This window comes from Dicentrarchus labrax, unplaced genomic scaffold (assembly GCF_905237075.1).
Source record: "Dicentrarchus labrax unplaced genomic scaffold, dlabrax2021, whole genome shotgun sequence".
NCBI lineage: Eukaryota > Metazoa > Chordata > Actinopteri > Moronidae > Dicentrarchus > Dicentrarchus labrax.
The window spans coordinates 12,490,385-12,503,301 of record NW_026136708.1 but is presented as its reverse complement, the minus strand read 5'-3'; the positions used below and the strand labels follow the sequence as shown (position 1 = coordinate 12,503,301).

Below are 12,917 nucleotides of genomic sequence, written 5' to 3'. Positions count from 1 at the left end.
CTGTCACTGACTTTGTTTTACTTACATTTTATTAATTGTTGAGAAGTGGATGTCAATGCTTTATTAAAGTTCAAATATTTTTGCTCCAGCAAGTTGTTTTTACCTGCGTATACATCAGCACCAGACAACCATGTGCAGTGTATAAATAAGAAATTGGTTTATTAAATACTCCTTTTTAAGAATAGGCTGGAGGATTAAATGTCCTACAATATGAAACTTCATCTTGCTGAAGAAGTCCTTCTAGCTTCTCAAGTACTTATCTGTAGTTGACCCTAACCTGTGACCTGCCCTAAAGTAAATCAAGTATACTTGATCTACAAACTGTAATGATTAATGATAAGTAATCAGACACATCTTGCTACTTTGAAACACTTGTAAGGGAAATTTCCATTTATATTCACACTTAAAAAAAAAATTAGCATTTACTCTAGCATGCAGTACAATAATATAAAATTATATATATATATATATAAAAAAAAAAAAAACAGGCATGACATTTTGAGAACTGAATGTTTTATTTAGTTTGAGGTTAGCGAGAAAAAACACTAAGAAAAAGTGTACCACAAACCATGGCAGTCGTTTCTTTTACAGAACTCTTTGCGTAAACACTAATCATATTGTTTATTTTTTTCCACTTTCGGCAAGGAAGACATCTTGAGAGACAAACAACAAAACAAATATATACATGTCAAACCTTTTACAGTATCTTCGAATTCAACAGTCAACAAAATGGCCATTTTACTGGGGGGAAACCCTCGCAAAATATAAACATTGCTTTGTGTATGTCTGCTGAATGGTTGTTTTCAACTCAAAAGTCCCTCTAAATTTGCAGTACTATGCCTTATTAACTACAGGTTTATTAAAGAACGAAGAAATAAGACCCTCCTGAAATTCAAGATTACCACGTGAGACAGAAAACTACATTTTCTGATGTTTATTTCTATTAACCTTTCTATCCAAAATGCACCATGCTTCAATCACTGTACTGAAATGTGATCTGTGTCCGTCTTATGAGCAACTCTGAAGTAGGTATTTAGGTACCTAATGCATTACTAAGGAAGGCAGCCAGCTATTAAACCTGATGAAAAAGCAATAAAGTGACTAGAGATTTCCATTGACCATTGTAAAGTGTGGTATAGCATCGCTCCTTTGCCAAACATCTTCTGTTGCAGAGAATGAAGCCCAGGCGTTTGGAGGCAACAGTGGTCTTTTTTTTTCCCACTGAAGAGGGTTAGGAAACAGCCCCTCTCACCACAGGGATGTCTGGTAGTTAAACTTGATCTTCAGGAGATACTTCATGTTAACCTGCGCTACATCATACACAATGTATCTGGAGGAGTAATGGTTAAGGAAAACAAAGATAGTACAGATAACAAATAACAATTACAGACATTAGAGGTGAGAAATGGATGAGATCATGAATTAATGTCCCTGTAGATGAAATCTTATATTTTGTGAAAGAATTTGGTTAGGACACCATCAAACTCCTGTTTTTATCTTTACCCTGTCTTAAGACTCCTTATTTATGTGTCAGTTTATGTGAGAATACATATTTTCATCCAGATATCAAACACTGTTGGTGCCTTAGAGTCATCTTCATCATGATCAGGAGGTTAGAAAAGAACCCTTTTCACATGAAAAGATAAGCTGTTTTACATATTACCACAGACCTCCCACACATGTGAAACAGCCCTCCAAGACTGGCAACAGTGGTTAAAAACAATATACTGACCTTTAAGTCTTTGAATCTGCACTTTTCTACAAACTATTAAATAATCAATTAAAAAACAAAGCAGGAAAAATGTGGGGTCACTTGGCAAAAAGATGATCAAATTCATAAACCACGTGGTCAGTGTTAAAGGATACTCGTTGTACAGTAGACTTGTGTCATCAATGTTAGTGTGGGCTCCTTTTCCCAGAGGCACTTGTACCCCGTCTAAAGTGACTGAAGCACTTGGATCAGGAGCAGTTCTACCCAAACCTGCAAGAAAAAAAAAGTGAATGAACAAAAGTTTAAAGCAGAACGCAAACTTTTATGTATTATTAACAAGAAGCACTTGAGTTACCAAATGTCAGAATGTCAGAGTATTCAGCTAACAGGTTATGCAAATCAACTAAATTACATATTAAGAATATATTTATATGTCAAACATTCTTCTAATAGCACATGAGTGGAGTTTGTATTCTGCATTGTATTACATGTAATTTGGCAGTAATAGTAGTTTCAACATAATTTACTCATTAAATTAAATTTGTTGTTTAGAAATATGGGAACTTGTTGTGTAGGGACACATTTTGTATCATTTGAATTATAAAATCATCATAATTAATAATATCACTTGAGATAGAATTTGTGTTCTTTACTCAATATATGAACAAAAATGCCACCAGTTTTCCCACACAGTAGTGAAACGCAAATGTCTGTCCCATATATATTTTTATAAAACAATAAAATAAAATATAAATGTTTCTCACCTTTAACACTGTGCTTGCCCTTGGGTAATTTTGTAATGTGGGAGGCCTTCTTCAATTCATGCCTGCATTAAAAAGACACATTCATTTACATTATTATCACATATTTTTAAAGCTCAATAAAAGCTGGATTCAGGCAGTTGAGGCCACTTACATGTTGCCAAGGGCAACCTCAGCCAGCAGGAGGAGGCCTACAGGGTCTGACTGGGAGGTGTGACAGTAGTTTGCACTCTTGGACACCATGTCGGCAAAGTACACACCTTTGCCAAACATGTAACCAGTCTAGAGAAAATGAAGCAAATACGCAATGTGATACAGGACTGAACAGGAGAAACCCAAGAAAAAACTTTACAAAATAAGGACAACTACTACATTGTTGCATGAGAACAGACAGAGGTTTTGGTCCCCCTGCAAACAAAAACTCACCACTGGGGCCTCTGGAGGGGCAATGCGAAGACCCTGCGACAAGATACCAGCGTAGTTAGTGGCGCGAGAACCGTGCCACAGTAGCTGGCGATTGTGTAGCTCCTCGAAGGGACGGTACCGTTGGCGCTCTCCCTCTCGAACAACTTTGAAGATCTAAAAGATGGAAAAAATCAGGAAACCGTGAGATAGTTATTCATGCTAAATAACGCACAAAGTTTGTGATAGAACCAGTAATTTATACAATCTGAGAATTTGCAACATAATCAAAAGTTAAAACTGCTTTTCCGAAAAACGACTTACTTCTTGCACTTCCAGTGTGTAAGTGTTGTGTGTAGCAGCGTGGGTGTTCTTAACATATTGCATAATGATCTCAGCCTCACGTGTAGTCTTGTCAACAACCTGTGAAATAACAAATACATAACATAGTATGATCTTTCCATGCATAATTGCTTATAAAATGATCACACTGAACATTATTCTAGATATTATGGGGGAAAAAATGCATAATCTTGTTCAGGATTCCTCACCTCAATCTTGGTTTTGAGTTTCTCATAATTAATGTCAATGGGATCACTCTCATTGTCCTGGGCCCCTCCTCTCAGCAGGCTGTATGCCACTTCAATGTCCAACAGGTTGTCCAGCATCTGAACTTTAGCCTGAACAGTGATATATGTGGATGTTATGAGATCCATTGATAAAACAGGAGCATATTGTTCAGTAGGATACAGTATTTGTGTCCTTACTTGAATGTAGTCCAGGTTGTTGAGCAGTGGAGGTTTCTTCATACCAAAGTCATGAGGGATCAGGGTGTAGAAGCGATTGGAGAGATCCAGTATCTGGGACTCAGGCAGACAATCTGACACAGCCTATTATCAAAAAAGATTAATATAGTCATAGTTATTAATAAAAGGGCTTTATTTGCTACAGGTATCTAACCACTCGCACAGAAGCACTACTTATAGTAATGTCACACATTCATTACTAATTCTACTGAATTAATAAGGATGAAGTGTGTTAAAGTGAACTGCAATGCACCACAGTTCTACAAAGAGGAATCCCAATAGAGAGGTGAATAGAGACGACCCAGAAGCAGTTGGTTACTGACCTGCTGTACTTCAGTGAGGAGAGCGTAGGCACTCTGGATCTGCCTCTTGCTCAGCTTTCCGAGAGGCATCTTCTGGAGGTCGATCTGAAGACAGGAAAGAACGGGTAAGATATACATACTTCCTTATGATGACATATGATGTTCTATTAAGATGGAAATATTCTTTTACATTGTCGACACAACAAGACACAACAGGACTGATGGCGCTGGCTATAAATTAACTTATAACTTCTCAACAAAAGCTCCCAACACTGCCAAAATATGCGATATGATGCAGGCTTTAACAGGCTAGACCAGTCTAATCTGGTTTTTGTTTCACATGTATACAGCTACACGTCATACCTCAAACTCCACCATGGCCTTCTTCATGCTCTCTACGTCGAAGATCGTCTTGATCAGCTCCTGGACGGGTTTGGCCAGCTTGGACTTGGTGCCGGTGGTTGCCGTCAGCCTCTTCACTGCTTCCTCATCCTGTCAAGAACCATGAGATATACACATCAGATACAGAAAATATGCTGTAGGATGTCTACTGTATGGTTTCGTGTGTGTGTGTGTGTTGTGTATACCTGTCCATAGTCAATCTCCAGGGGGTAGAACTTATTGGGATATTTGGTGAAGTTGGAGGAGCCCCAGCTGTTGCCCGTCTTCTCTTTGTAGACACCCAGGAAGTTGTCCAGGGCAGAATTCTTGTCATGAAAATTATCCAGCTTGTTGCCTCCAATGGTGGTACCCACTCTGCCCCATGACCTGAACACCCAGTACCTGCACAGACATAACAGATGGCATAAAGCCTGATTTATACTTCTGCATCAAATCAACGGCGTAGCATTGTACACCTTATAGCGAAGCCCGACGTGCACCTCCCTAGAACTGTAACTATACGTTGCAGTGAGGGAGAAAGCAACAACTGTCATGGGTCCACTTGGTGTGCGTGTGTGTGTGTGTGCATTGTATCAGAATCAGAAATACTTTATTGATCCCTGGGGGGAAATTTGTTTGTTACAGTTGGTCACACAATGTGACAAAGAACAGAAATAATTGGAAGTATGGGAAGCGACTCGTGGAAAACCCAGATGAGTTAATTATGCTGTTTAAGAATGCCTCTTCAAAACATACATGTGTCCTCACACACAGACAAACAGGCACACATGGGACACTGCCTCGCTGCATTACACGCTCTTGTCTATTCCTTCCTCCTCATCCTTTCGTTTCACGAGTAGCGTGGAGTGGGGAAATGAAACAAGGAAGACACAAGACGGAATGAGGAGAGAGACGAGGGAGAGTTTCAGTTTCAGTCAAAACTCAACACACGTTGTACAACTATAACTCAGCCTTAAGAGATAGTGGAGAATGACTATTCTATCAACAGTTATTATTTAAGGAAACAAACAAGGTACCACTGCACTACAGCTAGCAAGCTTAGACTATCTAATTCCTTATTAATTGACCTGAATGCACTTTTTAATGAACTGCAAAAAAAGATTGTTTTTAACAGGAAAAAAAAGAAGTGAAATGATTTTCTGCAGGAACACTGACCGCTTCTGAACATCATCCTCCAGCAGCTGCAGTTTATAGTACGAGTTAGTTCCTCTCACAATGTCCACAAGACCAAGTGTAGCACTGTACATCTTCCCACTCTGCTCCAGGACATGAGCGCTGTTCTCCAGACCTAAGAAAATCGAAATCATCAGTCAAGGCTAAAAAAAAAAAAAAAAAAAAGGGACAGAAAAACAAAAAAAATCAATAAAGGGTACTCATGACTACCTGAATCTGGATCCACAGCAGCTCCTCCTTTCACTGTGAGCTTCATCTTCTTTGTTTTGCTACTACCTGTAATAATGTATTGCAATTATTTATAAATACACACCAAAAATCGCAACTGTCCAAAAAAATAACACAAGTCAAGATGAATCATCTCTATAAAAGACGACCTAACATTCACACAAACTGTCTTTAAGCACATGCATCAATAACAGCCACACATATATTTTACCTTCCTCCTCCTTCACCCTGCCTGTGCTCTTGGTAGCCAGCGTTCCAGACTTGGAGGCCACAGACGGGGCTTGAGTCTCGACTTTGACCTCCGCACCCCAGGGAGAGATGGCATGCAGGGACACCAGTTCCTGGAGGGCTTTACCGGACGACTTGATGTCTGTGAGGAAATCCTCAGAGACCACGCGCACGCCAGCGTCCCTCACTTCCTCCATTTTCTTACTCATCTTCTCCACCTCCTCTGAAAATGCCACATTACATGTCATGAATAAGAAATGTTATTCCTAAATCTGATTCAACACGTTTTTTAAAAAAGGAACTGAAGCCATTGACTGGCCCCAATATTAGCAATTCTTCATTTTTTTGATTGGTTACGTACTCTTGGTGCTGAGGCAGACCGAGGCCTTATTGGCTGTGCTGGTTATCTTTCCGCCCATCTCCTCCACAGCAGCCTTTAGATCATCCTTGTTCTTGGACAGCTTGCCCACAGCCAACAGTTTCATACCAGTAAGGGGTTTGTCTGTGGTACAAAAACACATATTGATCACAAGTTCAGCATACAGAGGGAATACAATAATATATTTGCGAGATATTGACAAACATCTTCAGGTTTCTTCACTAACCTGCAGGTGCTCCCTCTGGCAGTCGCTCAGTCGGGGCACTGGATGCACTCGCCAAGGGTTGTGCTTTGGCTGCGGTAAGGGTTTGGGTGGGGGCCACCTTCGGGTAAACCCTATCCTGTCGCTTGAACTTGAATTTTTTCAGGAAGGGAATTTCATGGAATTCCTAAAATGATAACGCCAGAATACTCATAAGTAGTGAAATATAACAAAAATCCTTTTGATCTTTGGATGTTTATTCTATTTTTATCCAGCACCTCCCACTATATGCAACCATTTTATATTTCATTACAATGACAAGAATAATGCGCACAGACTACAGGTAGTGATTCCGCATGGAAGTATATACTATATAAAGAACCAAAAGGAGTCCTGAAACGAGGTGACCTACCTTGGGGATGACCCAGTCTTTGCGTGCGGGTGTTGCGGTTTTGAACACACACTTTGTCCAGGCTGAGATGTCTCCTGTGCAGTAATAAGCATCACCCTTGAACACCAGCTGGCCCATGCACTCCTTGCAGGCATCAATAGCACCAAAAGCCATGCCGTCGGCTAGGCAGTCAACCACCTGTCAATTACACAACATACACATACATGCTGTATCATGGAACGGTAACTTTAAAATAATCGGGCATTACAGGGGCTGTAGTTACAGCTGTTAATATGTTATATGTACAGTAAAAGATTAAAAAATATATTAATATGACAAATTGTGGCTAATGACAGGTGTAATTATACAATAAATTCAACTTCAATGTGTAAATAGTAATGGATAGATTTTTTGAAATGGCAATTTTGAATGAAGTAGGGGTGAAATAAGATGAGGCTCTCTTACATTGGATTCTCCAGAGGGAACCTCCTGGCCATTTGCAATCAGCAGCTCCTTCATATCGTTGGTTGAACAAAACTTCTTCAGCTTGTCCTTGATTCCCCAAATCAGCTGGCTTTGGTTCTGTAGACGTACCAAAAACAACATCAAACACAAACAGAGTAACTTATGGCCGGCAAACACAATGCGATGTTTACTGCAAAACAGGAACTAAAGTGGAAAAGGTACCTTCAACTGCTCCTCCAGCTTCTTGTCCTCGACCTCTGCCTCCTTCTTCAGTTTCTTTGATACTCCGTCGACCTCATCAGCTTTACGCTTCCTGTAAGTGCAAACAGAAGTTCAAAATAGTTTTCTTCCAAACTTTTGTTGCTTTGTTTTCTTAATCAGCATGTATAAAAAAAAAAAAAAAAAAAAGGAGGATGGAAAAACATCCAAACTAACTTCTTAAATGAGGCCAAAAGGGATACTGGAAATAGAAAAGATGTGGAACAAACAAGCCCAGAGTCTGACACCTTTATTCATTAGACAAAATCATTAGGGCCCCATCAGTTAATGGACACACGCACACAAGCAAGTACATGTCTCCACAATCCCAGGTGTCAATGCTGATATCATCCATCCTGCCCTGACAAGAAACATTTATTAGCCTCCCCATGAGACCACACACACATCAGTTAATGACCGTGCAGTAGCAGTAAGATCCTTTGGAGTGAAAGAACAAACAAGAAAAACATCCCTTATCAGACAACAACTGACATCAAGAGGGGAAAAGGGAATTCTATAAAACAGCATCCTTCAGAGCAGAAGCGCGCTTGTGATCTTTAATGTCAAGACAGGCGTCCAGTATCAAGATGGACGCTGGCAGAATAATAACAAACCACTTAGTTTCTCGAGTAATGACACTTTAAAAAGAACCCTTCTGCTGTGGATTGGTGAGTATTTTTACTGCTTTTTTGCATTTCATCACCCTGCTGAGAAGTTAAGGTACGACTTCTAACCTGACTCTTATTTCTCGCTACAGGACGACCATGGAGAACAACTCTGTGTTGTTGAACCTTTACACTTTCCGCCAAACTAGAAACTCATCCCATCCGTCTTCCCCTTTCCTGCAGCCTTTCCAGAACTCTTCCCTACCTCCTTCACCACCACCTGCTGACCTGCTCATTTCCCCTAATGTGGCGTACATGGTGGCTGAGCTCGTCATCGCCTTTTTCTCCACGGTCGGCAATTTGCTGGTCTGTGCTGCCGTGTGCCTCAACCGCAAGTTACGCACGGTCACCAACTACTTCCTGGTCTCGCTTGCGGTTGCTGACATCTGCGTGGGCACGATCGCCATTCCCTGTGCCATCCTGACTGATATCGGTTTGCCGCGTCACAATCTCTACTTGTGTCTGCTCATGCTGAGTGTTTTAATCATGTTCACCCAGAGCTCCATCTTCAGCCTGCTGGCGGTGGCTGTGGAGCGCTACGTGGCCATCTTCATGCCTTTCCGCTACCAGGTCCTGATGACGCCTCGCAACGCCGTGTTGGTGATCCTGACCACGTGGCTGCTGGCCTTCCTCATTGGGCTTGTGCCTCTCATGGGCTGGCACAAGACACCGCCTGATACAGGCTACTGCTTCTTTGTCTTGGTGGTGGACATGACCTACATGGTCTATTTCAACTTCTTTGCTTGTGTGCTGGCCCCCTTGGTGATCATGTTTCTCATCTATGCCCAGATTTTTGTCACGGTCAAGCGGCAGGTGAGGCGCATCACATCTGAGCAAGGTGGCAGAGCGGAGGGTCAAATGAAGGCCGCCGCCAGCATGCGCCGGGAGATGAAGACCGCTACTTCACTTTTTCTGGTTCTTTTCCTTTTCACAATCTGCTGGATCCCGCTACACATAATCAACTGCTTCCTGTTGCTCTGCCCTATCTGCCCCGTGCCGCTAGAGCTGCTACTCACTGCCATCATCCTGTCACATGCAAACTCTGCTGTCAACCCCTTCCTCTATGCATACACAATGACAGCTTTCAGGGACACCTTCAAGGCAATTTTCTTGTGCTGCAGGACGGTGGGAGACAGAGAGGCTTCAAATGCGGCTAGTGGTGATGACAGAGAGGGGGCGGCTGTCCGAAACGCACACCGGACCTGACCAGGCTTATAATCACAAACACCGACTGTCAAAATGCTAACATCAGTCACAATCTGCACAAAAGAATAATATCCCTTCTCCTTCTTCCTCACCCTTCAGTTTTGACAACAGGGAGCCTCTTCTTAAGTTCCTCCTTGTCTTCTGCCCGTAGCGCGTTGAAACCCTTCAGCTGAGCGGCGTTGTATTCAGGCTTGAAGACCAGTTCCTCCCTGCGGCTCACGAAACACGCTGTGTGGTACCAGCGGTCAATCAGACCCAGCTGGGGCTTCTCCGGGTCCACAGTTTTCTTGGATACGCGGATCTGATCCTGGAGGAGAGGCCAGAGGAGGAGATATTGAATGTTACAATATTATAATAATAATAATAATAATAACAACAAGAACTAATACAAACAAATTGACTACTAACCTTTTCTATTTTCTGCTCACAGCCTTTGCACGTGCTGCGGTTTGATTTGGCATATTCAACTGCAAAGTCATTTAGTGTCTTCTCTCCTTTAGCTCCACTCTTCTGGTCCCCTTTTCCTACAAGAAGGAAGTCAAAAAATGTTCATTCCGGTTAACAAAGAGTAATCAAATAATAAAAAACAATATATATATGTATGAGGATAATATTTACCTGAGCAAATTCTACAACAGATTATTTATTTTAACACATGACAGGCAGTAAGTGTATTGATATACAAACATGTGTGGTCACCAGAAGGCAAATACTGTATATGTCAAACATCTGAGATACTACAGTATACAGACATATCTCTATGTACAAATATAAAATGTTATGTTTACTGTTATGATGAACTATTTGCTCTCTCGTTTCCTTGAAAGGACACTGGGGCTGTACATGTTGTGTGCGCTAAAGACATGAGTCAAATGCTAAAAGTCATGTACTGACCTCCTGCAGCTCCACCGCTTTCAATGGCCTTCTTGACCTTCTCCTGGTCTTCCCAGCGGAGGTCAGAATACCCGGCAATATCAGTAGTGGACTGAGCTGCTGCTCGCTGCCAGAAGCAAGAGAAGTGGTGCCAGTGGGGGACCTTCCCATCAAACATGGGGGACTGCAGAAGAAACAGGGGAGATTTAATGTATAAAGTATGTTTACAGTGAACCAATGTTGACATGGGACGAGACAAATGTGAGACGATCTTGTGGTGGAACAGACCCATGAATGGTGTGAGGTAAAATCTCTATTTTGTATGATTCATTTACTTTTTTATGATATAAAACAGATATTTGTGAACAGATTATTCCTTATGCATGAGGAATGATGCTCCTAAATTACATATTGTCTCATAAAAAACAAATATAGTGTAGAACTTTATGGGAAAGAGTCAGTTACACTATGAACCTCCATATAAGGGTCAAACTAATGAAAAAAGTCAGTTTCCTGTTATATTGCTCATTATGATGCTGATTGAACAGCTATTCTTTAAAGTATAATGTCCTACATGTCAAATGATTTCTTCTAGAGAATAGATGTGTAATGTTATTATGTAAGAAGATATTAATACTTGTGTGACAATTGTTGGCTACAGCAATGCTATTTCAGGGCTCTTTAAGTCCACGTGGGCTGGGCACTTGTATGAGCATGACACAATAAATAAATAAATAAATAAATAAATATACTACTTCTACTATGAGGAAGAATGGAAATACTCTCCAAACAAACAACAAATATCCTGTATATAGCTGTTTTATATAGAAAACAAACACAGATTCTCTATAAATGACCACAAAAAAAAAAAACTTAATAATACTTAAAATGTCATAAGCATGCTGAATTATGTTGAACATATTGATCCAGTTTGGCCTTTAAAGTTAAAAGTCAAGTGACTGACAATGTGGAGCTGCTCCACAGGCCGTGAGGAGGAGGCTGACTCCGTGCAGCCACATAAGGAGGTTTCTTATTAGCCTCTTAGTTAATTAATTCTCAGTGGGGCAGCAGACAGACTTTACATCGTGGTCAGGAAGCTGTCGTGAGCTTTGGCTCCTGAAGGGTTGACGCAGGTTATTGTTTTTTAAAATATAACCTGGAGATGCATTAAAATGTGAGCGAGCCTCAGTGTCCACGAACAGCAGCATCACAGACACAATCCGACATCAAGAACAAAAAAAAAAAGCTCATCGGCTCTTTGTGAACAAGACACAATGTCAGCCATTTAAATGCTAACGAGGGCCTAACCTCACACAACTGCACCCACACTGTCAACTACACACTAGCATCCTCTAATGGGGTGATTATTCGCCACTATATCGGCGGAATAAACCACCCTAATGTAGAAAAAGATGGCAGTGTGGTGGTAAGCCAGCTAACAGAGCGGGTTTCTTCGGATGGGCTGCCTGCAGACGTCGCTACGTTACCTGCACCATGATGGCCATCCTCAGCGAGTCTTTCGCTATGTTTTCTTTGCATTTCTTGCACGACGCTCGGCCGCTTTTGGCATATTCCGCTTTGTAAAGCTTGTCCTCCTGAGAGTCGGCCATGCTTCTACAATATTGCTGCTGGATAAAAGACGGACTTGTGTGAGGGCGGCGAACTTTCTCCGGATGACGAAGAGCCACAACAATCAATGCACAAGCAGAGGAGCCGAGCCCGCGTGCTTTGCACGACAACACGGGCCACGTGCGAAGATGTCTCACTCTGTCGCTGTTTCCTGAAAACCTAAACTTCACCACAAAGCAGCAGCAGGGGCTGGTCTATAGAGATATTCACGGGGTGGCAAGAGGGGAGACTTTAAAGCTGCAGTAGGTTAAGTTTTTATAAAGATTCTTGTGTTCTGAACATTGACAGTGTATAGATTGGACAGAGCTTCTGGGTCTGTGAAGTGATGCCAAGGTGGCAGTGTCTTAAAACCTGCATTATATGTAAAGGCCAGCAGGGGGAGCTCCATTGGCTGCAATAACACACCAATACCATTCACTCCAATGGAGAAATGACCCGACTTCTTTTTGGATTTATGAGCTCAGTAAACAGTTTCCTAACAAGTTTATGGTCTCAATCTCTAGTTTAACATCTTCTTTCATACGCATGATGTTCATTTAGTAAATTGTGGTCCAATTTAGAGTAAAATAGACAATGAAGTTGCATATGCCTTTGGCCATGGCTACCTTACGATTGACAGGTCACTCTCAGTGAGTCCGTCTAGCTCAGCGCACAGAACTTAGATCAAACTGTCAACCTAAGCAGTGCTGATCAAATCTTAATCAAGATTCTGTAACTACATTGCCTATTTCTCAATTACAATAAAATGCCGAATTCAAGGCTTCAAAACGGTTCTCCACAAACCACTGGGTGACTTCATGATAGGTTCACACTTAGTTTGAACAGTAGTACACAAG

General features: G+C 41.4%; 2 protein-coding genes across 2 annotated transcripts; one reads left to right on the top strand and one right to left on the bottom strand.

Annotated features, from left to right (window-relative positions):
• Positions 1-496: 496 nt before the first annotated feature.
• On the bottom strand, positions 497-12,188 carry parp1 (poly (ADP-ribose) polymerase 1). Its single transcript, XM_051408295.1, has 23 exons — positions 11,940-12,188; positions 10,474-10,636; positions 9,988-10,103; positions 9,672-9,886; positions 7,673-7,763; positions 7,451-7,567; positions 7,007-7,183; positions 6,619-6,781; positions 6,375-6,515; positions 5,997-6,236; positions 5,768-5,833; positions 5,540-5,672; positions 4,570-4,765; positions 4,346-4,474; positions 4,004-4,087; positions 3,642-3,764; positions 3,426-3,554; positions 3,199-3,297; positions 2,899-3,051; positions 2,627-2,754; positions 2,476-2,537; positions 1,867-1,981; positions 497-1,330 (listed from the first exon to the last, which is right to left on the bottom strand). Exons 1-23 carry the CDS (start codon positions 12,060-12,062, stop codon positions 1,249-1,251), a joined length of 3,045 nt encoding a protein of 1,014 aa, XP_051264255.1. The 5' UTR covers positions 12,063-12,188; the 3' UTR covers positions 497-1,248.
• On the top strand, positions 8,278-9,677 carry LOC127367973 (adenosine receptor A1-like). Its single transcript, XM_051408299.1, has 2 exons — positions 8,278-8,376; positions 8,466-9,677. Exon 2 carries the CDS (start codon positions 8,473-8,475, stop codon positions 9,577-9,579), a length of 1,107 nt encoding a protein of 368 aa, XP_051264259.1. The 5' UTR covers positions 8,278-8,376; positions 8,466-8,472; the 3' UTR covers positions 9,580-9,677.
• Positions 12,189-12,917: the final 729 nt, after the last annotated feature.

Coding starts and splice junctions, on each gene's coding strand:
- LOC127367973 (XM_051408299.1), top strand. CDS start 8,473: ATGGAGAACAACTCTGTGTTGTTGAACCTTTACACTTTCCGCCAAACT.
- parp1 (XM_051408295.1), bottom strand. CDS start 12,062: ATGGCCGACTCTCAGGAGGACAAGCTTTACAAAGCGGAATATGCCAAA. Junction 7,764..9,671: donor CCTGTTGTCAAAACTGAAGG/GTGAGGAAGAAG, acceptor TTGCACTTACAG/GAAGCGTAAAGCTGATGAGG. Junction 1,331..1,866: donor ACAAGTCTACTGTACAACGA/GTATCCTTTAAC, acceptor TTACTCCTCCAG/ATACATTGTGTATGATGTAG.